This window comes from Camelus dromedarius, chromosome 32, assembly GCF_036321535.1.
Source record: "Camelus dromedarius isolate mCamDro1 chromosome 32, mCamDro1.pat, whole genome shotgun sequence".
In the NCBI taxonomy this organism is placed as follows: domain Eukaryota; kingdom Metazoa; phylum Chordata; class Mammalia; order Artiodactyla; family Camelidae; genus Camelus; species Camelus dromedarius.
In genome coordinates this window covers 9,044,952-9,068,410 of record NC_087467.1, presented here as the reverse complement: position 1 = coordinate 9,068,410, position 23,459 = coordinate 9,044,952, and the positions used below count along the sequence as shown (strand labels likewise).

General features: G+C 42.2%; 1 protein-coding gene across 1 annotated transcript in view; it reads right to left on the bottom strand.

Annotated features, from left to right (window-relative positions):
- The window catches only part of GAREM1 (GRB2 associated regulator of MAPK1 subtype 1), a 163,547-nt gene that overhangs the window by 5,761 nt on the left and 134,327 nt on the right, over nucleotides 1-23,459 (bottom strand). The window contains exons 3-4 of the mRNA XM_064481520.1: nucleotides 23,250-23,380; nucleotides 10,486-11,658 (exon numbers count right to left, since the gene is read on the bottom strand). Coding sequence (XP_064337590.1) covers nucleotides 10,486-11,658; nucleotides 23,250-23,380 — 1,304 coding nt within the window. The remainder of the gene's footprint in view (nucleotides 1-10,485; nucleotides 11,659-23,249; nucleotides 23,381-23,459) is intronic.

Below are 23,459 nucleotides of genomic sequence, written 5' to 3'. Positions count from 1 at the left end.
CTTTCTCCCATCACTCCTCTATATGAACACACAGGTCCATCCGATGGGGGCAGATTCAGTGTCACCTGAACACATCTTGTGCTTTCTCGTGTCTTTCTTGGTTTTAGTTCTTACTGCCCGTTCCCCTCTTAACCGTCGGTTCCCAAAGCCCAGCCCTGAACGTTACAGGGTCGGGTTTGGGAGCATCAGAAGTAGCCACTGGTATACCTGCCACTGCTCTGAACTCTGCTAACACAAGGCAGAAATTCACTTACTCTCCATGTATATTCAAGTAGCCCGAAAGTAGAAATGCTAGGGACTGCCCTCATTGTTATCAGTGCCCTGGGGGTGGCAGAGCTCGGGGAGCTGTCCTCTCTGGCTCAAACAGGTCACACAGAATGCCGGGTGGAGGTTATCAGAGGTTAAACCAAAAAATACAATGAAAAGGCACTTTTATTTTTAAACACATGCCATAAGAATGCCTTTTATATTTTTATGTGGAAACTGTTAGGATAAGTTATTTGGGCTGCATGCGTCCTCATATTGGTGTCACTTGAGAAGAGCAAAGGGGCCAGCAGACCTGGTACCTACGACCACCGTCAAGTCTGCCGCTGCTGCACATGACGCAGCGTCAGAGTGAAAGAGATGATGGTAGTTCTGAACCGGGCACTGTCGTGGCTTCGCTGTCAGCACCCCGCCCCGGGTAACGGCTGTTCTAAACGAGGATGCCCTTCTCTTCCTCCCCAGTGCAGCCTTCAAGACTGAACTTCAACTGGCAGCGCAGGGAGGGCGGGGCTCCTGGACTATCAGGAATCAGCCTCCAGGGCTGGTGCTAAGTCAGGGGATGGCATCCAGTTCTGAGGTCGGTGTTACCACCCATCACAGACGATGGGCGACCCTGGGCTACTGGAAGGTAATTTCTGGTGATGAGTAGCTTGGGTTATGACAGGGTCAGTGACCACAGCACGGATTCAGAGGGCAGCAGGGCACGTGGACTCCCTTCCGAACCCAGCACCTGGCTTCACGAGCGGTTCTCTGGTCTAAAGCCTTCCTTTCCAGTGGGTTTACCTCCAGCACAACACTCTCATCCTTTCCCGTCACAAGCCTTCCTCTTTTCTAAAGAATTGCTCGATGACTCAGTCTTATCAAAGACAAGATTTGATGGCTACCCAGGAGTAAGACACCTCTCCTCAGTGTTCACACAGCTGACTGCTAACCCAGGCTAACAGGAAAGCCAGCTGGAGGTGAAGTGGTGAGTTCTTTTTTTAACGTTTTATTTATTTTTGCATTATTTTTTTTGGCGGGGGGTAATTAGGTTTTTAAATTTATTTTTAATGGAGGTACTGGGGATTGAACCCAGGACCTCATGCGTGCTAAGCATGTGCTCTACCACTTGAGCTATACCCTCCCCCCAAAGTGGGTGAGTTCTGCTCTTTCTGGAACTGTCACTTCAGTCTATGAGACATATTCTTAGGGAGGCGTACTCAAGTGACTGCCATCTGACACGCTGACTTAATTGAATAGTGGGAGTTTGAATTAGGCTGTAAAACGTCTCTGTCCTGGGGGCCAATGGCTGGGATCATCTATTTCCACTGCCCCTGAAAGTCTGAAGAACATGGCCTTCGCTTTCCCTTTTCCTACATACGACATGAATTCCCCTCGCTTCTGATTTGTTCAGTCAGATGCTGAGCGCCTATCGCGTGTTCATGGAGCTGGTGTTGTGTAGAAGAGGCGAGAAAGAGTAGCTCCTGGCATTAGCTGGGAGGGAAGGGGACAAACACGGGAGTGAGATGAAAGTCGGTCACGGAATAACAGAAGTTGGGGCGAGGGTCAGTGGGAGCAGCAAGAGTTTATTTGAAGTGGCAGGAGGAGAACAAATCCACAGGAAATTATACTGAGACAGTCTCCAGAGAGAAGGAATTATGAGTGGACAAACGGTACGTGGGCATGAAAAGTCCACCAGGATGACCCCTGGTCTGGGGGCTTAGAGGATGAGATAAATCCTGGTGCCGTTTATCAGATAGAAACTGAGAAGGAAGAACAGCGCTTGGGAGAGACCAAGGAGTCCAGTGTTGGAGAAAGTCTGGGCTTGATGTTCTGCTGACAGAGCCTGAAGTCATGGCGGCACTGAGATCCCCGATGAGAAGGGAAGAGCCCCGAAGGGGCGGGCAGAGGAGGAGGCCACGGAGGAGACAGACACGGGACCGCATCCACCACTCAGAGCCCAGAACAGGCTCCAGCAGTGTCAGAGAAGCGAGCGGTGGGGAGGATGGCTTAGGGGAGCGGCGAGGGAAGACGGCAGGGCGGCAGGGAGTCAGGGCAGGTCGGGAGATGTGAGCCAGCCAGCTGGTCCCCGCGGATCCCACCAAGGAAGCAGATTCCAGGGACCCAAAACCAGAGCAGGAGGTGAGGGTGGGTTAGCGAGGACACACCACTCTTTTCAAGAATACTGGTTGGACTATATACAAAAATACATTTGAAAAAAGTTTCTTCTCTGTAGCACAGGAAACTATGTTCCATATCTTGTAATAACCCTTAATGAAAAAGAACATGTGCTGTATACCAGAAATGGACACATTATAACTGACAGTACTTCAATTAAGGAAAAAAAAAAAAAGAATACTGGCTGGGAGGGAAGGGGGAGGCAGTGATTAGAAAGGGGCACTGGATTGAAGGAGGCATGGCTTTCTTCTTAACTGGGAAGAAATTTGAAAATGTGCCTGGATACGTACACGCAGGCATGTAACCTGGTGGTCAAGGGCACACTGACCCAGGGGTCTGGGCTCTCCTTTATTTTAAAAAAAGGAGAGAACACATTTTTCCCACTGCTCTCTGCCTTCGCCATGCCAGCACTGGGCATGGACAGCTAGCAAAGTGATCCCTGGTAGCTTATTCTCCCACAGCTAAAGCCAAGATGGACACGCCCCGCGGGAAGCTTCCTGTCTCAATGTGAAGGTGGTCAACAAAGTCAAAACCCAGCTCCCATCTGTGGTCAGAATCACACGCACCATAGAATGGGGCTATTTTCTTCATTTTCAGAATCCTTGCCAGAAAGCGTAACTTGATTTCCTGACCCCTGGAATAGGCATCTGAGCGTGTGTTCCCCACCACTCCTCCCAGCTGTGACTCTGTTTAGCTGGGAGGGAACTGAGCAGGGAGTGAAGGACCAATAATTTGTGGAAAATGGGAAACAAGGTCTGCCCCCTAAATAGCCACATGTTAAAGGTAACATATGAGAATTTAATCATAGGTACAAAGCTCATGATTGCACGGTTGAAAACAGGGTAAAATGTTGATGTTTGGAGGACAAAAATCCAAACATTACATACAACTGGAATATTTTATATATATATGAAACATTTTCTTTCTCCTGGGACATTATCTTTCTCGGACACTTCCTAGGAATTAAATGAATACAACAAATAAAAGACACACAGAGCACTTATGAAACAGCATAGTGTGGGAATGGGGGCCTTTTGGTATAATATTTCTTGGAAAGCCTTAGTTTCCTGGAACCCCCTACTTGTCTTCTGTGGAAGAAGTGACACTTTCACACCACTTCATTAACTGGACCAAAGAGACAGCTTAAGAAAAGTAAACGGAATACTTACTATGATATGTTCTTTGCTGAACTGTTTTTTTTGGGGGGGGAGGAGGAATCAATTTCATAGCAGTGATTACTCAACTTTTAAACACAAGGCAGTGGATCTGGAGATACTTGCCAATGAGGCCTTCCACTTCCTTGTCTACAGTCTAAAGTCTACCCTCTCATGCCTGTGGGTGAAGATCTCGGGTCTCAGATCACACTAAGGGATTCTGCCATCCTTGGGCAGACTCAGGATTATTTTGTTTCCCTGTTGATGACAATTCATAAAACATATATACAAGGTGAGCTTGATTGGAGATTGGACTCACCTTTACTATGAGTTTCCTTCTCTAAAAAAGCTGACTCCGAGATAGTGTCAGTGTTCCAAAGAAAGGAGTTTTGTAACCATGCTTTCCTGAACTTTGTAACTTTGCCTTCACTGCACGGCCTCTGCCCTGTATTTTACGTTTCTTCCCACACTCCCTCTCCTCAATAACAAAATCATTCCAGCCTAAAGAAATCTTATTTATAAAGAGGCTTTTATACAAAGAGGTCACAACCCTGTCACATACCCATCAGCGATATTTTCAGCCCAGTAGAAGTTAAAGTTTTCTAATGACAAGATGGCAATAAATGAAGGTCTATTTGATGAATTACACAAGGGCAGATGTGATTTACAGTCGGAGTCCTGATTCCCAGATGCGCACGTTCCTTTTTCCCATTGTCTGAGCTGATGATAAGGACCCAAGGCAGGCCTGGGGCTGACATGGCCTCCAACCTCCAGGCCTTGGGCGAGGGAGTCAAGGCGGAGGGCACAGGAGGCCGCTACTCGGAGGCAAGAAGGGCATGCAGTTCTGAAAAGAATACTTGTTTAGATTCCAGGGTGCTTCCGTGGACTCCGAAGGAAGAATATGCCATTGGGGCAGAGAATAAAGACCTTTTCTGAGCAAGGAGTATAATGCATGACAGATACATTTAAATAGTATATAACCTTCCTATTAAGGTCACTTTGTGCAAATGCTAACCCTAAGAGTGCAGATTTGGAGCCAGAGCAATCCCATAGAATTATTTCAATGACTCCATTAACATTCAAATCATTGAGACTTTCAGTGGACACAGGAGAAGACAATTTCTGGCCTAGATGGTTTCATTTAAAAACAAATAACCTACATGAAACTGAAGGCAATTAGTTTCCAAAATTACCAAAAACACAGTAATAATTCAGTTCTTATTTCAGTTAACAAATGGGAGACCTTGGGATGGCTTGCTTACAGACTACTCCTCAAAAGTGGTAATTAAAATGAATTAAATGTCAGATGCCTTAGGAGATCTCATTAATTAGTGGAATCCCGAGTGAGTCCTTTTGCAGAGCAATTATTTTGAAAAAGTAAATAATCACTTCCAGATTAATCTTTTTAGTACGTACACTGGACTATGAATATGTCAAGTTCATTTAGGAAAATCTCTCCCTTTAAGGCCTTCTCTAATATTAATATTCAATAGAAGGAGAAAGCCCAAAGACAAAATAAAATAAACATCCAGAGCAGAACAGTTCTTAGAGCCACTTCTCTTCATTTTTAAACAATATATTTTCATGGCTTTTTCTTAACCTGGGTAGTCTTGTGAGGGCCCCCCATTCTGTAGGGTGGCCACATGCAGGTGTGGCACCTGGCAGTGTCACGACCCAGCCTAGCCTTGCGTAACAGAATTAGCCAAGGCAACTTCTCAGCTTTAACAGTTCTGCAGCTTTCCCTAGGAATTTCAGTATTTGCAGGCTTCGAGCCACATATGGCTTTTTTATAGGTACCCTGTAGTTCTGCAAAACCCCCAACCTCCCAACGAAAGGATTACGTGTTACTGGGGTCCACAGGCTGCCAAGTATTAAGCTCCTTTTTTTTTTTTTTTTGGTTTATGATTACAAATTTGGCTCCACAGCGAGGTAACCATAACATATATAGCATACATGCATATACAGCAAATATAACATAAGCTTGCTTATCAAGTAGATATTTTTGAAGTCACATGAAGAGAATGTTTTGTTATTTTGAAACCCAGTTAGGTTTCTGGGATATCTAGAGACCTAGCAAAGGAAACTATCACATGGACTTTGGGAATGTGGGGGTGACTGGCCCCTGCCTGGGTGCCAGGGGTCTCTGCTGGCCTGGCTGTGCAGGCAAGTGTCCTTGTCCCCATAAGCTTTCGTGACTCTTTGGAGAGGCCTGGTGCCTTAGTTAATAAGGAAGGACAGAGGAAATATTTTCCAAAAAATTATTTTCTATCTGACCCTAAAAAAAGAATCCATCCCATATTAAGTTACTGCTACTATTTATTGAATGCTTCCCGAGTGCCAGGGAAAGGTGCCAAGTACTTTGTACAAGACAATAATGCAGTGAAGACGCTGTTATTCATTCCCCTGGGAACTGATTCAGGAGGTTAAATATTTTGCCCGAGGTAGGAAGGTACCAAGTGGCAGAGTGACGATGCAAATCCACGCGTGGTTCTTAGACGCGATGCTTTGTGCTTCGAGTTGTCTACCACATAGTGTGGCGAAGTGCCTCTCTCTGCTTCCAGTTACATTCCATGGAGAGGGGGAAGGCAGGCTCCCAGGATGCTCAGTGTTTCCTTCCATTTTCCCATCAGCTGTTCAGTCTGTCTGAGGCAGATTCAGACACCTGCCTGACTGCTGTACAGCTCAGTCCGTCTTTTCAAGCACCTCCTGAACTAGGTCCAGCCTGGAATCTGGCATTAAATTCACCCTTTACATCTTATTGTTCTCAAACGTCCACAACAGCAACATAAAGTCCTCCATTACAGGCACTTTATCCACGGTGGACTTCTAGCTAATCCATCTGATAGCTCAGCCCTCACACCCTGCTTCTCCTATGCCCAAGGGGGCGTCCCAGTCCATCCCGAAGGCTAACAAATTCTCCGTCCCTACTGTGCTGACACTTGCTTAAACCAGTGGTTTACAACCTAGAGCTCCGTTTATGATTTTCTTTTCACAAATCTCAGGAATTGCTAATGTTAACATCCAACCTTTTTTTTTTTTTTTTTGCTGTTACTGAAGACAGGGGACATTAATTAATCCCTGGGTTCTGGGATCCTCAGGTTTGATACTATTGTACCAATAGCTTTAGAAGAGTTGTGATCCTGTGGTTTTGATACTGACTTTGTAATTCAGCGCACAGCCCAGAGTAGTCTGGGAGTCAAACATTCTACTTACAGAATTTCATGCAGTACCAAGCCTTCTCATCATTGCTCTCCAGAATGGCATCTTCCAAAGAGGGGGAAAAATACTCAAAAAGGCAGCTCTTGAAGACTGTCACTTGTAGAGTGTATCTGGGTAAATATTTTACACATTACCGGCCAACTGGCAGACAATTACAATTATGGAATGAGGCCCACAATGTTACGAAACAGAGGATATGTTTGGAATAAACATATGGACCAAAAAGGATAACCCACTTAAGAGAAACCGTCAGGTTATTCTGATTTGAGGGCACTCTGCAGTTTTACAGAATGAAAATGTCACCGCTTAGCGAGCTAGGTGGCTCCCCAGCTTGGGCTCCTCTGCAGTGAGTTTTTAAAGGATACAAGTGGCTGCATCCTTTCCGTGCCCGGAAAAAGGAGCCGTTCCCTCCTCCCTGGGACATTCCAGTTAGGGAGGGGATGGCCTCTTAAACTCGGGAAAGGTGAGTGGCAGGGTTTTGTATTTAAAAAAAAAAAATTAAATGTTCTTTACCAAGATCTGGACTAAGTATAATTCTAAATAGCCACATTAGGGACAGAGCACAATAACAGGGCTAAACTGATACTCCTCCACTGAGAATTTTCTGTTCAGCGCCAAAGCCTGGTTTTCCATTTTAGGATGCGGGGAGGATGGTAGACAGGCATACTGGGATGCCGCTGGGGCTGCAGCCCACTGCTGGGAACCCTACAAATGCGATCGTGGATGGAGACAGATTTAGTCTCACTTCCTACGGAAAGAAACAAAGATCGTCACAATCTGCTGGGGAAGAGCACAGATGTTGGCTCTGACTTAGAACCCTGGATCAGGGAGAGAAGAAAAGAATGAGGAGAAAATGGGACAGGCTGACAGACACAGCAGTGATGTCACTGTCCCTCTAGAATTTAACACGACTGGGCCATGGACTGTGGCAAAGCAGAGTTCATTCTCTGATTACCAGCTCTCCTTCCCTGGCTATGAAAGACGTGGTTTTTTTCACGTCTCCAGCATCTTCTGTTCCTGAAGACCTGGTAGGAGTTGTCACCTTCCCAGGTAACATCTCACTTGGAAGTGGCCTTGCTTGAAAACTTACTTCTGTCTTTAATTATGAGGCAGACTAGCTGTGAGACACGCGGCCCATCTCTCTCCCAGGTCCCGCCCACTGTCACTGTCCGAAGCAGTTCTGTTTAGTTCTGTGGGAGCACTTGAATTTATGCCCCATTAAAGTTCCCTTTTGAAAATTACGAGCTGAAGCCACATCTAACAATCATGACGTTCTCTGCATCCCACGCACAGGCTAAAAACGGAAAATTCATTTCGTGGTCGTAGAACCAATAAAAAAATATGACTTCATTTGAAATGCCTAATTCTTAAAAAAAGGAAATTAAGTAATTTCAGGTGTTTATACAACGTCCTTATGACTACAGCATTCTATAAACACTGAACACGCTCCGAGAAGGTTCTCTTACGTCATAAGAAATTACAGCTTCGACAGGAGGCCAAAACCTTTTCTGCCGCTGTGAGATTTGCTTTTAGTTTCAAATTTAACTCTAACATTTTTCTTTTAGTACCAAGGTCAAGACAGGGCCTCTTAATATTTATGTTCTTACTCATCTTTCATTAGCCACAGTGCAAAGAAGTGTTGCCAGTTTCCTACCTCAAGACGGGGTGACATAAATGACTCCGGGTGTGACCACCTGGGATGAGTCAATGAGTCCCCACTGTGTGCCAGTGCGACCAACGTTCTCTAGGAAAAGCTCATGTGGTCATATTCTTACTGAAGATAAGTACCCCAAGCTTCAAGCAGTATCAAACGCATAGCTGAGTTGAGACATTTCCTAAAACTGCCTACAGTACTTACTAAGAGTGTCCCCTTACCTTTTACTATTTTTGGGAGGAGGGAGGGAACACCATCTGACATGAATAGAAGAACCAAGGACTCTGACTCCACCAAGACTTCCCCCCAAAATTCCACGACCCCTACTAGGTACGGGGCTCTCTGGGCTTGTGTCTTAAGGTCCTGGAAGAATCTGGAAAAAGCAGGGAAAAGTCCAGACCTGCAACTTCTGGGGAGTTTTTGTGTCGTGGGACAGACACTGGAGGTAGGTCTCCTCTCAGGAAAGCTTTGCAGCAGTGAGGGCTCTGCACGGACAGCTACCCACGATTGTCCTTCACGGAGGGCTGCCCGGCTGTCCATGACCTGGTTCCAGCCTGGAGGCCACCACTGCCCTTCACTCTCCTTAGTCAGCCCTGTTCCACTTGCCCAGCAGGACTCTGGGCTCTTCCTCATCAGCCCCAGCCTTTGCTCACGCCCTTCTGTCTGCAATGCCCTTCTTTCTCTCCGCTCTTCCCGTCCGTGTATATTCCCTCAGCTCATCTGAAAATATCCTCTCCATGAAGGCTTCCCTCATTCATCGCCCAGCTAGAGGTTTCCTTCCCCTCTGACTCCCCCTTCTCCGCCACATGACCTCTGTAGCCCTCCCACATTTTAACCTGTACAGTTGTCCTCTCTTTTTATCTGTTCCCTTCTCTATAAAACAAAAAGGTACTAAGGTCCAGAGTCCAGGGGTTATTGATGGTGACTTTTCTAGCATCTAGCCCAGTAATTCCGTGGTTTTGAAACAAGGCTCTGCACAGCCCCAGGGTTCCAGACAGGCCACCCGGTGGGGGCACAGGGCCATGGGGAGACCCCTTCCCTCCAATCTGTGCTTTAGTCAGGTGGGTTTGGATGGTAATTCTTCTATTTATTGGGGTTTGTGTAATTTTATTTTTAAGGATTCTGCTGGAGGTAGAAGAAAAAAAGAGAATCACACCCTATGCCTTGAACGCTTTCTCCCTTCAGATATAAAGAAACCAGTGATCAAAACTGAGCTGCGAAGGTTCTGAGTGCCTGTCAATCAAAGGACATGGTCAAAACAGAGGGCCCTTTCTGTCCTGTAGGATCACTTTACATTAAAATTTGATAGATGCTCCCCCGAGCTCTGAATGAATTATATTTAAGGAGGTAAATGGAACCACGCTAGCACCTAGTTCTGCTCTGTGGTGTGTGTGCGTGTGGCGTGCACTTGGGCACACCCACAATGCTCTGATCTCCGTGTAACTTCAAGGGTACAGGAGAGAGTTACAAATGATGCTCATGTCTCTTGCACCCCCCTCCCACCAAATAAATCTACTCCTCAGTCATTCCCCATCCGTGTAAGTGGCACTAACATCCACTCTGCTGCTCAGGCTGCAAATCTAAGGGTTCCTCCTGATTTCTCTCTTTCCTTCACTACCCACATCCAATTTATCAGTAAATACTGTTGGTTCCACCTCTAAAACATGTTCCGAAGTGGCTCATTTCCCCCCCGCCATCTGCAGCGACCAGCTGCTATGGTTCACAGCATCCTGGTTTCATACCTCCATCACCGTGTTCATACCTCTTCTCAGCTCCGCCTTCTGCACTCTCCCCCTATTATCCATTCTCTAGGCAGCATGTTCAAACCTCTTCTAGTAAGAACCCTCCAAAAGTTTCCTATCAAACGTACAGGAAAACTACTATTTATGTATCACTGCAAATTAAACACATTTGTTCATCCTGAGAATCGTCTGTTGGGGAGCTTTTCTTTTTTTTAAGAAAGAAAAGAAATTAGCAGGTGACTGGGCAGAAAGACCAGAAGGACCAGCACATCACTCAAAAACAGAAAGGACTTACGGCTTCAGATTTGGGAGGCACTGGAGGTGGAGGTAGGGCAATCTCTGAAGACTTCATTGCTGCTCCCAGAGTTCCGGGGACAGGCAGGGGAGAAGTTGCGCACTTGGCCCGGGCAGAACCTCTAAACTGATCACACCTGCTCTTCTCGCTCAGGGAGCGCGTGAGAGGCTGATGGCTGGGCTTGCCTTCCTCCAACCACAGCTCTTCATAAGGGAGCTCCGACTTCCCCGGGAGGCCCACTGATTCTTCACTAGCTTCTGGGAAAAGGTAGTCGCTCCCGCTGTCACCCGAGTCCTGATAGGGCAGGATGTCATGAGGGAAGGGGGCCCACTCTCCCCCCAGGTCCCTGCAGCCGTGGAGGTTCACCTCGCTGTTGCCATGGAGATTGTTGCCATACACACAGACCGAGAGCCGGTGGAAGGACTGGGTGAGCTCGTCGCGAGCGTAGCTGAGGGAGTTGGGCACGTGGTTGTGGCCAGTGCACCGGCCCTTCTTGGGACTCTTACAGTCCTCGTTCCAGTCCGTTTTCACGTCGCGGACCGCCCGTGAATACTCATCGATGTCGAACTGTTCTTGGCAGATACCCAGCCAGTGATGGACCAGGGTTTCGGGCCATACTTCCCCCTTCACCAGGTGTTCCGGGAGGCTAAACTTGGGGACGGTCAAGTGCAGAGGGAAGTGCATGGGGAGGATCTTGTTGTTCCGCAGCACACAGCAGACCACCACGGTCTTGGTCTGGATGTTCACAAACTTGTAGCGGTGCCCCTCGCGGATGAAGTGGAGGTCGTACGGGTTCCTCGGTGGAGGGCTGGGCACCGTCACATTCACGGGAAGCCTGGTTTTCTCCACAATGTTGCGGATGGTGTGCTCGCCCTCCTGCATCTGAAGTTCCAGGGGGCTCCGCGTGCTGAACCGGCCCTTGCACTGGAATGGGAGGCTGACGCTCTCGTTGGTCCGGTGGTTCATGCAGATGAGGCACGGCATTTTGCCTTTTCCCAGCTTGCTGATGGAATTGAGCTTCCCAATCTTTTTGAAGATGGTGTTGAGTCGTGACTTCTCCTTGAAAGTCTTTGCATACAGGATTTCTGCCTGGCCCATTAGTGTGAGTTCATCCCCTGTACATAGGGTGATGTTGTAAACTTCGGTGTCTTCATTGCATTCGCCTGAAGCAACCTACCACAGAACAGATCAAATTTTAGGGTGGTTTTCTTTTGTTTATTCACACAAAGAAAAATGCTGTTTTATTTTAATACCAAATTTAGACACTCCATTTCTTTTATAATATTTATGTGGTTAACGATAACCAGATGATGTTAGCTTAGACTTTTAAAAACACATGTTTTTTTCCTGAAGAAAAAGGTGCTCTGTATTCATTAGTAACACTTTAGGAAATACAGAAGAAAAACACAAAAATAAAATAATATCCATGAGCCTGACTCAGAGATAGAAACGCTTAATGATTTGATAAACATCCTTCCAATTTCTTTTCCTATGTAGTCTACCATATGGGTAATTATTTGGGGACATTAATATTATCACTGCATCTTTTTCAGTTATAAAAATACTTTCATGAATACCATTGTAGAAAATTCTTTAACTATTAAAACTCTACTTCTTTTTTTAACGTAATTTTATTACATTTCCAATTTTTTCTAAAACTGGAACTGGGACAAAGGGCTTAAAAATGTCTTATTTCTCCCCCTTCTTTTATTTTATTATACAAACTACTCACATTCATTGGAAGAAATAGCAGAAAATACAGATATTAAAACAAAACAAAACAAATTCTATACAATCTGACCACTGAAGATAACCTCTGTTAACAATTTTATATCAATAGAAAAAAAAGTCTATCAATCTATCTCAGAGCTATATATAAACACACCGAATTTTATTGCTGAATTTTTCACTATAACGTATCCATTTTCCTGTGTATACACTCCATCAATTGTAATACTGACCTAACGTATTCCATTCTATATGGATATGCCTTAATTTATTTGACCAGTTCCTTATTGTCAGACAGATGGGATTTCCCAATTTTTAGCAATTATAATAGTACTGCAACAAACTTTTCTGCACTTCAGTTATTTCCTTAGGATAAAGACTGAGAAGTGGAACTGCATGGACAAAGCTATGTGTATTTGAAAGGTCTAATATTTATTGCCCATGGTACTTCATCAATATTACACTTACTCATATTTCTATCTGTGGTTGTGGAACTCAGTTTGTTGCTATTCTGTTATGTCCAGTAATCTTACTGTAATAATTCTTTCCAGTTGATTTTCTTTGGCTTCCTAGGTGATCGTATCTTATGCAATTGAAAAATTTACTTTCATTTTTTTCAGTTTTCACCCTTTCTCTCCCACAACAGAGCGGTGGTGGTGAGAGTGTTTGTTTCACATTTTATTGTGAATATCACCTGTGTTTTAATATCAACTATGAGAAATTTGTTGGCTTGAAATGGGATTTTTAAAATCATATTAGTCTTTCCAATTCTAGTTTTCTAAAAGTTTCCACGAAGAGATTAATTTTTTATTTTTACCAAATGGTTTCTGTATCCAATAAGATAGTTATGTGTTAATTTTAAATTGAGGTACAGATTTTATATTATAATAGTAGGTTCCCAAATATTAAAAAAAACCTTACATGCCTGAAATAATCTCTACCTGATCATGGCGCACTTAGAACTATATGGCATGTTTCTCCTTGACAGTATTTATCTATGATCTATGTATCTTAGCCACAGGTGAGAGTAATGTACAGTTTTATTATTATGTTATCTTTACCTGGTTTTAGTATCAGGCTTACATTAAGCTTGAGATGAACTTTTTCTTTTTATGTTAATAAAAAAGCATCTTGGGTAAAGTGACTAACAATGTTCAGATGGCTTACTGGGTAGTCACCATCATATGTATTTACAGAACTAGGTGGTAACAATCCTTGTAAATAATTTCTTACCTCTTCTGGGTCATCTCTATATAATTTTAATCTTTGGAAAAAGGAATTCGTCAATCAAAATCAGTGCTATAAAAAACAAACAGTTCTCTCGTCTCTGTAGTGAAGGGAATTTGTCTGAAGGAGGCGTTATCAGTACATAAACGGCAGCACAATATTTAAGGGCAGTTCAGGGCTCCTAAGGTTTAAAATCCATTTTAGGTGACTCAGGTAAGTATTGTTACTATATTTTTTTTCAACAAGACCTCAACTTAACTGTGTTTAGTTTCAGTCTCAGCATTCACCTGGACTTCTACATCGGAATAAGTTTGGGAATTTAAATTCAGTAATAAATAATAAATAAATACAATTTAACTTTTTAATTTAGAATAATTTCAGATTTGTAGAAGAGTTGTGAAGGTAGTGGAAAGAGTACCTGTAATGCCCTTCACTCAGCTTCTCCTGTTAACATCTTACAAAACCGTGGCACATGGTCAAAGCTAAGAAATGAACATGGTACAATCTACTAACCACATGACAAGCTTTATTTGGATTTCACTAGTTTTTTCCACGAATGTCTTTTTTCTGTTCTGGGACCAAACCAGGATATCACACTGCAACCAGTTCTCTGTTCTGTGAGTTTCTTGACCTCTCTTTGTTTTTCATGACCTTCACAGTTTTGGAGAATATAGAGCAGGGCTTTTTTAAGCTAATACATAATTTATACAGGACAATACTTCGCACATAGGATAGCTGTCTTTCTTTTCCTACGGGACCAGTACTTTCAAGGTTTCAGTTATTTTATTCTCCTGACTTTGGTCACCAAAGGTCCTCAGAAAAGATTTATTGGCTATTAATTTTAACTTTTGGTTTAACCCTAAGGCTTTTACTTGCAGTGAGTATCTAGTTAAGCTTATAACAATATAGATCAGAGGTCAGCAAACTATTGCCTACAGTCCGTGCTGGCCCCGCCTCTGACTTTGTAAATAAAGTTTTATTAGGACACTGCTATGCCCATTCCTTTCCGCATGGTCTCTGGCTGCCTTCACTCTCCGATGGTAACGTGCAGAGGGACTGTATGGCCGGCAAACTCTAAACTATTTACTCTTTGTCCCTTTACGAAAAAGGTTTGCTGACACCGGGTAGAGACGAATGAAAAGGACCATGGCCTTTGGAAATTAACTGGCACAATACTACGAATGGTACAATACTAATAACTAAACTACGAGCTGAGTCTCAATCTTGTTTACTGTTAGGTGACCTCAGACGAAGTGTTCTGCCTTTTTGAGACTCAGTTTCCTCATCGATAAAATGAGAACACCATCAGCTACTTCTCAAGCTTAACCGACGTATGCAAACAACTTCCCACAGTGGTAAGCTCTCAACAAATGGAGACCATTATTGTTATTATTACCTTTATTAACAATGATTCTTGAAAGTTTAATTCTTGTAATTCTGTTTCATATTCCCTTTCACATCTCTGCATTTTCATGTTGTTTTCTATTTTCATGCACTACTGTTTTCAAGCCCAAACCACTACCTCTAGGCATCGCCCTTCCTTCTGTACTGAGGAACTGCTCAAGTTTTTATTGAAGATGTTATCCCAGAATAAAACTTAATGTCAGAATAGGGCCTGAAATATCAATACAGTTATATTCCAAAGGAAGGGAACATACTGAAATGATTCAAAATATACTGTTCTAGGATAAACTGGTCTCCAAAATGCTCAGATGCATTGCTCTACTTCCTTTTTACTGGAACTTGGTAAAAAAAAAAAAACAAAAACAAACTTGGCAGTTCATCTGTTTGGACCAAGATGGAGACAGGGATGTTGAGAGAAAGGGTTCTCATGAGATTTGAGAAACACACACAAGTTCACTCATACAACAAGCTGTTTCCAGTGAACATAGAGGGAGCCAACAGTGCTTCTCAAACATGAAGGAAAAACAAGAAGAAATGGCTCTTTCCAACTCTTTTACATCAGTACTCACTATACTTTTCCTTATTTACCTTTAGAAACACACACCTTCCAGAATGAAGAAATTACAGGTCTGGTGAGGAACGCACATCAAATGAACTGAAAGAAGGTGTCCACACAGTTTGTGGGACATGAGTCAGATGGTGCAGGCACAGATTCAACAGATCAGAACTATCCTCACTAAGTGTCACTCTCTGGGTGCAGTCCACAGTTTTGTCTACATTTTCGTGCATGTCTGTACTTCTAAAGGAAGTTACTCCCACTCCCATACATCAAAATGCATAACATATGTGAGTACAATCTGTGATTCCACGATTCCAACTCTGATGTCATCATTCACGCTAGCAATTAGCTCTGCATAGATTATGAGACGAACGTACTGACCCGTCTTGTGGTCATTGTCAGTGACAGATAAAGAATTTCATAAATAAGCGTTCTTCCTTTGGCAGTTGAACTAAACAGTCTTCTGGTTTCTACAGATGTGATTTATTTGCATAATTTCTTTCCTTTAAGATTTTTTTTTTAATAGCAGAAGAAACAATGCGTTCTAAGTGCCTGAGTATGCGTGCCTGGTTAACATTTCCAGTTTCAATGTTTCCTGAGAGGAAGTCATTCAAAGCGTGTTATCTAAACAACTTTAATAGGTCTAATCCAGGAAACTATCAGGGTTTTGCTATTCATAATACCGTTCAGAATTAATACCCCACGATCAAGCAACATTTAAAAACACTGATGTAAAATTTACACACACACACACACACACACACACACACACACTTCTCTCTCTCCTCTTCTGTCTTTCTGTCTCTGGCAACAGGCAACCCATTTTCTAAGAACAGTTGTTCTAAAGATCAAACATGTAACAGAGATTAAAATTTCAACTCTTGGGGGAAAAAAAGCAGGATTGATCTGATTGATATTTGATTAATTAGACAATATTTGATTGTTAGATCACTTCCCCCCAAACGTCAATTTTTCTCTTTCCTTTAGGAAAATGGCAGAAAATGAGAAAGGAAGGCCTTGAAGAGTTAAGATAAATGTCAATCCTGAGTGTTTTATTTTTTTTAAACAGGAAATAGGGCAAGGATGACAACGGCCATGATTTAATTTGTGATGGCGCAGCAGAGGGCTTGCCAACTGGTAGTTTTTCAGAGGAGGTCTCGAAACCTCAGACGACAAAAAAAGCACTGGGCTGTCTTCAAACACTGAAATAATTGGCCTCGCCACTGTATCCAATTTTATCATTCTGATTGAATTGTGAAAATAAATGACATCTGACTCATGGTAAGGAAGAGATGCCATTTTTAAAAAACTGGAATATACAAATAAAAATTGGCTGCCTCTAAAATCATTCACTTTTCATTTTTAAAATTCATTCTTACCTCTTGACAAAATTCAGGTTGTATAATAATCAATGATTTCTGATCCTTCTGGAACTTAGCCAAGAATAAGGCAGTGAGCTAAAGGCCTCCGAGCCACCAAGAAGATGTGAAGTTAGGGCTTATGGAGAAGGCTTTGAGGACCTTAACTCAAAACGACCCACCTTGGTTAGCAGTTTCCAGCCCACAGCGGAATAGAAGTGGAAATTAAAACTGGAAATACAGACTGGTAAGGAAGGTATTCTAACAAACTTAAAGGCAACAAGTGAGCAGTTTAAATGGGAGTGTAAAACACCTAATTCTCAGGTCCGCAGCATCCCTCTCTATAAAGTTAAGAGTCATACACGTCTCAGGAGATGAGGTTAACTTTAAATTTTGTGCAAGTACTTCTCTTTCAGATGGCAGAAAGAAAGAAATCTATTTTAGGAAACCGAAAGGAAATTATAGTCATTTTGGACAGAATTTTTGTTACAATTCACAGCTATCCCCAAAGCTGGCTACCTAGAGTTACTCATACCCTAAAGGCTCCAGAGGAGGTAAAAAATGTCATGGCAAATGATCTTTATCCAGTCTGCAGAATCACAGGGAAAAAACCCACCTCTCTGACACCCTTGTAAACTTGCCACAGGAGGCGGATTCCTTTTCTCAATTGTCAAGACAGAAAGTAGGGATGGTATTTTCAATGAGGAATGATGTGACCATCGTGTCTGAACTACACTCCTCAAACAAAACAACCCCAAAACTCTGCAAGAACTCTAATGTTTCAGTCTCACTATGTTGTGCTACTTCACAGGACGACCACAGGATGGCTGCGGAACAAAGTCAGGTCATAAGCTGTTTTTGCGTTTTAGAAGACAAACAGGATCAGAAAGACAACAGGGAGTAAAATAATTACGACAAGAGTTAGAAGCAAGAGCAGCCCAAACTCTCTCCATTAATGCATTTTCAAGGCCTTGTCCGTAGTGTGTCCTGTTAAAATGAGGCAAGAAAGAAATCTAAGTCATAGGCGTAATATGGTAACTATTTTAGGTTGTGGAAATAAAATACAGTCTAACTGGCTGGCAGAGGGGGAAGATCTTTATTTCTTCAGCACTTTTTCAGATGGCCACTTGAAAAGGGGGAACTAAGGCGTTAAGGTAAAAGGCACACAGATGGCCTCAAATCTGTGACTCGGAGGGAGAAACTGGCTGGTTCTTAGTAAGTTGGAAGCTTTGGAAAAAATCCAGAGTTCCAGCATCCAGTTGCACAAATCATATTAAACTTCAGAACCCCTGCTTATTTATTCAATGATGCATTTTAGCCACTTCGTTGTATTTTTACCACTTCTTCAAGCAATAATGCAAGAACTCATCTTGTTTCTGTTAATACTTGAAAAAATTCTGCGTTAATATGTTACAGTAGCATTTTCGAAGGGGCTCGTTTTTACACATGCTATCTAATTAGAAATGGCACCGGTGCTGATGGAAAACATCAAGTTAACTTGTAGGATTTTATTTTTTAAATATTGGCATCATACTCTGGAATGAAAAAAGATCTAAAAATCAGCACATATAATACTCATAAAAGCTGCCAAATCCTGTGTGTCAGACCCTAAGCGTTTCAGAAATAAAACAGACAGAAGGATCTACGTAGGCAGTGATTACTGAGCACGTTTATTTAGATTTTTAAAAAAGAAAATGATTTTACTGTGCAAGCCATGGTGTCAGTGTGAAAGGATCTTCTGATCGCAATGGGAGCCTTATCTCAGATCCACAAACAAAATGAGACAGAGTAAGGGGATGACTGGATTGAATTAGGTGACCTGGCTTTGCAGCCAAGTTGTTTTGTGGTTCTGTATGAATCCATGAAGTCGGCTAACATCTGTTTCTTAGTTTTCCTATTTGTTAAAAGAAGAAGTAGGGCGAGGCAATGCGTAAAGGGCCTTTCCAGATCTAAAATCTGATGATTAGCAGAATTCAAAGTCTGTAACTTTCCTAGTCCTGCTAGATTATTTATAATGTTTTATCATTTTTATTCTTGGTCATGCTTCTCAGTATTGAGAAGCTTAGCATCACCCCAGATCTCTGAATCTTATGATTCTCTACCTTATGAAAAAAAAAAAGACCCTGAAATCCTTCCCCCTACACTAGGCAGCTCTGTGGCAAGACGCTGCCAAAAACAGGTACCAAACCCAGTCATCTGGAGCTGATGTGCAGGTGACAGGACCGTCACCTGAGCTCCGCCCCAGCCCACAGGGTAATGGCTCTTAAGAGGTCTGTGCGGGATGAAGCCGTGATTACACTCCACATTTGACTGAAATCTCACAGTTTCTGAGTGGGGCACTTTCCCCAGTGAAGACAATGCAAACTTATCATTTTGCCTGTGGGGCAATCTAAGCTGGAAGAGCTGAAAGCTTGGACCTCACTAACTGAAATGAAAATAGCACTGTTATAGTGTCCAGATTAGCGCATCTGGTCTCCCCGAGACTCCAGAGCAGTGATTTTAATGTGGAAAGGGTTCCGGGCAACAGCACTGAGGTCAGGATGCCTCTTCCCCATTAAGGAGAGCTGCAAGTCACCCAGCGCCAAGTAGAAGGCTGCCTTTCCCCCAACCTCTTTCCACAAATGTCACAGGAAAGGCAGAACTTACATTAAGACTTAATTTGTTTGTCATCATTTTGATGGCGGAAAATATATGCGTGGGAAAATTTCTCATCATGACTGGGCTGGGTTTAAAAGGCTGGAAGACATTTAAAATAATTCACTAGGTACTGGTATAGTAAGTTTCCAAAAAAGTATTTGAGGTGAAAGGGTGTTTTGAAACAACAACAACATATGCAGTGTACCATTAATACTCAGTCACAGAGTACAAAGTACTAAAAAAAGAGTAAGTGAAATAATCTGTGCTAGGAAAAAAAAATTTTTTTTTAAAGAGTAAGTGAAATAATCTGTGTTGGGAATTTTCTTTTGGTTGGATTTTATGTTTTGAATCAGAGGTTTGGCAAACTTTTTCTTACAAGGCCAGAAAGTAATCATTTCAGGCTTGCGGGCCATATGGTCTCTGTTCCAATCACTGGACTCTGCGCTGTGTCTTGGAAGCAGCCCCAGACAACACTAAGTGGAGGGGGTGGTTGTGTTCCAATAAAACTTTATTTGCAAAATAGGTGCCCTGTCCCAAGACCGTAGTTAGCCAGTCCCTGTACTAGATGTTTGCAAAGCACGTGAGTGCATTACTTCATTTAACTCTCATGACAAACGTATGTGGTATGTGGTCTCATCTCCCATTTTGCCCATTTTGCAGGTGAAGACACCTGGGTGTAGGGGTCATGTGACATGACCATGGCCATAGTTGATGCCTGGAGCTGACGTCTGACCTCAGCTCCTAATCCAAAGCCTGAGCTACAGTACGCAGTCCGAGGTGCCCCTTAGACCCTGGCTGCTTGTTTAAAGAAAGACGGAATACTGAAAATCATTGGTGCAGCTTTTTTTTTTTTTTTTTTTAAAGGGTAGAGGAATGAGCCTTCAGTTGGAATGACCAACTCAGAACTAAGAGATCTTCTGACTTTGAAAGTAAACATGAGAATAGATAGTTGTTGAGAAAACTTAAAGAGATAATTAAGGAAATGCCTATAACAGTTAAAAAGCAAGTAAACAAAACAAAGTTCTCACCATGGAAACCAAGAAGGGGATGCTATTATAGAGGGAAAAAGTGGTGAAAGAGGCAGGTGACCGCTGTTCTAAAAACATCACATGCCATCAGCTTAGGAGGGACTGGAGGAAATGTACACAGATGATCAGTGAGAGGTTACCTGCCCATGCATTCTTCCATTTTCTTCTTCTTTTTTTTTTCCTTTTTTTTTTTTTTCATTTTCTTGATGAGTAAAACTTTGTTATACTTTTGGAAAATAACAAAATGAGAGTTCTTGTTCCTTCAGTACTTCTGTTTTACTCCATTCTCTTATCATGCTTCATTGCATTCTGCACTTGTAAATATATATGACTATATGTACACACTTGTGTATTTTGACTATCATGATACCAGTCGGATGCCCGTTCTTAAATGTAAGTCATTGCTTTAGTTGTCTGGCCTCTAGGTCTGATTTATGCTGTATGTGAAGTGGAGGCAGAGGATGAAGTTTTCCGACGAGGTTTGAATTCTCCTAGCTTTTAAAAAATTGCTTCCTGGATAATAACTATATTTATAATACTTCACATCACATGACATTTAAAAATATTTATAGCAGCTATATTTGTGAATAGGTTGTACTGTTTTTCATTGTTTCTATCCCTCTCCAGGGGACATAATACCCAAACATAGCACTTTCTTGTCCCTGATTAGCTCTCGAATTAAGCTCTGCATAGACTGCACACTGCAATCAATTTTTAAAGAAGACCATGGCATCCAACATTTAAAAAAAAAAATCCAGGCAGTATCCAGACATCTTTCCCCAAAATCTCCTTAGTTTATTTATATACGTGGGTGTTTATTCACTAAGCACTTGGACCTTCGTGTTATTACTTTACGTAAATTTCTTGACGTCTCTTTATTGATTCTTCTTTTAATAAAGTGAATGATGTCAATGATTAGTGCAGCTGGATGTGATGGTAACTTAAAACTTTATGACTAATAGACTAGAGGTATTAAATATTTATGTATGTAAAGCACAGAACTCAACCCAAATCCGACCAGCTCTCTGGATGCTACAAGCTTCTACACTTACCTGTGCCTTTGAAGCCCTCCCTTTTTTTGCTTTTTAAAAAATGTGGTAAAATATATATAACGTAAAATTTACCATCTTAACCATTTTTAAGTATACAAGTCAGTAGTGTTGAGTGCATTCACACTGTTGTGTTAAACTTTTAAATGGCACCTCTGTTATTGACATTTTAATCAATATAGCCAACCATAGTATTCTGTGAGAAAAAAACTATCAAGATGTATTGGTTTCAATATTATTCTTTCATTCATTGCTGATTTAATACAAACTCATAAAAAAAAAGCTCCTAGAGGCATCTTTAAAAAAATCTTTTATGTAAACAATATGCCACCAAAGACTGAATGTTAGATTTTAATACTTCAGGAAATTAAAAAAATAACAAAAAAATTTTTTATGCTTGAATCCTCGTCATTTACCAGCACATGAAATGTTTTCAGGAGACTTTTAGCGTATTAACTTTTCCTTTTTAAACAACTTTTTTTTTTCATTTAGTTAATTTTAAATGTTAAGCTTTAAGGAGAGATTTAAATCATATCAAGACACTAATGAAACAGGATTTGATTAATTTATGGCCAACGAATCTTAAAAAGTTTACAAATGAGTACGTTTTCACAAGTCTTCAAGGTGAATGAATATGCGTGATCCTCAAGTCTCACAGACTGGACCGCCAAAGGAGTTAAAAATTATAAATATTTCTGAACACAAGCATAATTTGGTTAATAAAGAATTTTACAAAATACAAACTCTCACTCATTTTAATAATAAAACTAAAGGAAGTAGACTATGGCAGCTGTGTTTTAGAGCTGGAGGAAAGAATGACTTAGCTTAGCCAGCTAAATGGGCAGATCCCTTCTGCAGTAAGGACATGTCTTGGGCATGTTCCCCCTCCCTGAGAGTGCACTGGAGACACCCACCCACGAAGACACTGTCACATTCTTGGGCCCAGATGCTGTGCAGCCTGTTTTTCACATAGAGTCCTAGAAACCAGTGTCTGCCCCCTAAATCTTGAAATATTCCAAGAACAGAGACTCAATTGGACTTCCTCCTGAAATGAGGTTTAAACAGAAAATCCTTTCAATGTAAACACTTTCTCAAATGTGTCAGCGTAATGGTTGATACGGCTGAAGAAAACGCAATGGGTTCCTGGGCAACAAGGTTGGACCCGGTTGGTGGCACTGCTTCTTTCGTTAGTCCCTCTTAAACAGCAAGGCTAGTCAAGGAGCCTGCTCACTGTATAGGAGGGGACGGAACTGTCCCTTTAAGAAGGCAAAACCAGCGCAGCCCAGAAAATTCAGCTTTTCTGTGATGAACAAGGATCAATAAGTCGATACATCCATGTCCCTATGTACACTGATACGGACTAGAACAAAGACTAGAATGAATATATGCTGATGTCAGGGCATGCACGTATTTGGTATTAGATTCACCATATGTCTTTTTTCCTACAATTAGAGCATCTAGCCTCACAGAGGATTTAGCCAAAACACTGTTATATATTAGGGAATAAAATCCAAATTTGAAAAAAGAAAAAAAAAACACCTTTTGATCTGCCTTATCAGTTATTCTAGCAAAAGCTAATGCTAACTAAGTAAGCTGGAGGGTAGGGGGTCAGCTCGGCTACAGCACAGTTCTTACAGTACTTCTGGCCACTGACACCAACCTTTTAGGAAGATGGAACCTCCTAATTGGCACAGATGAGTCCTCACTGTGTACACAATGACCTGAAAGCTAAATCATTTTAGTGAGGATAAATATTTGTTTCTTTCAGAGCTACCTTCACATTGAATGTTATTTCCTCCATGACGTACACGCGTTCAGGAAATGCTTTAGCCACCTCCTCCACGCTGTTGAAATATTGCACTGGCTCCTTTATATCTCGGTCTTGTTCCAGTAGCTTGAATTGCCCTAAAATACACGATAAACGGAAGAGATGTGAGATGTTTACACTGGACAGCTGTCACCATGGCGACAGCATCCCCCTTCC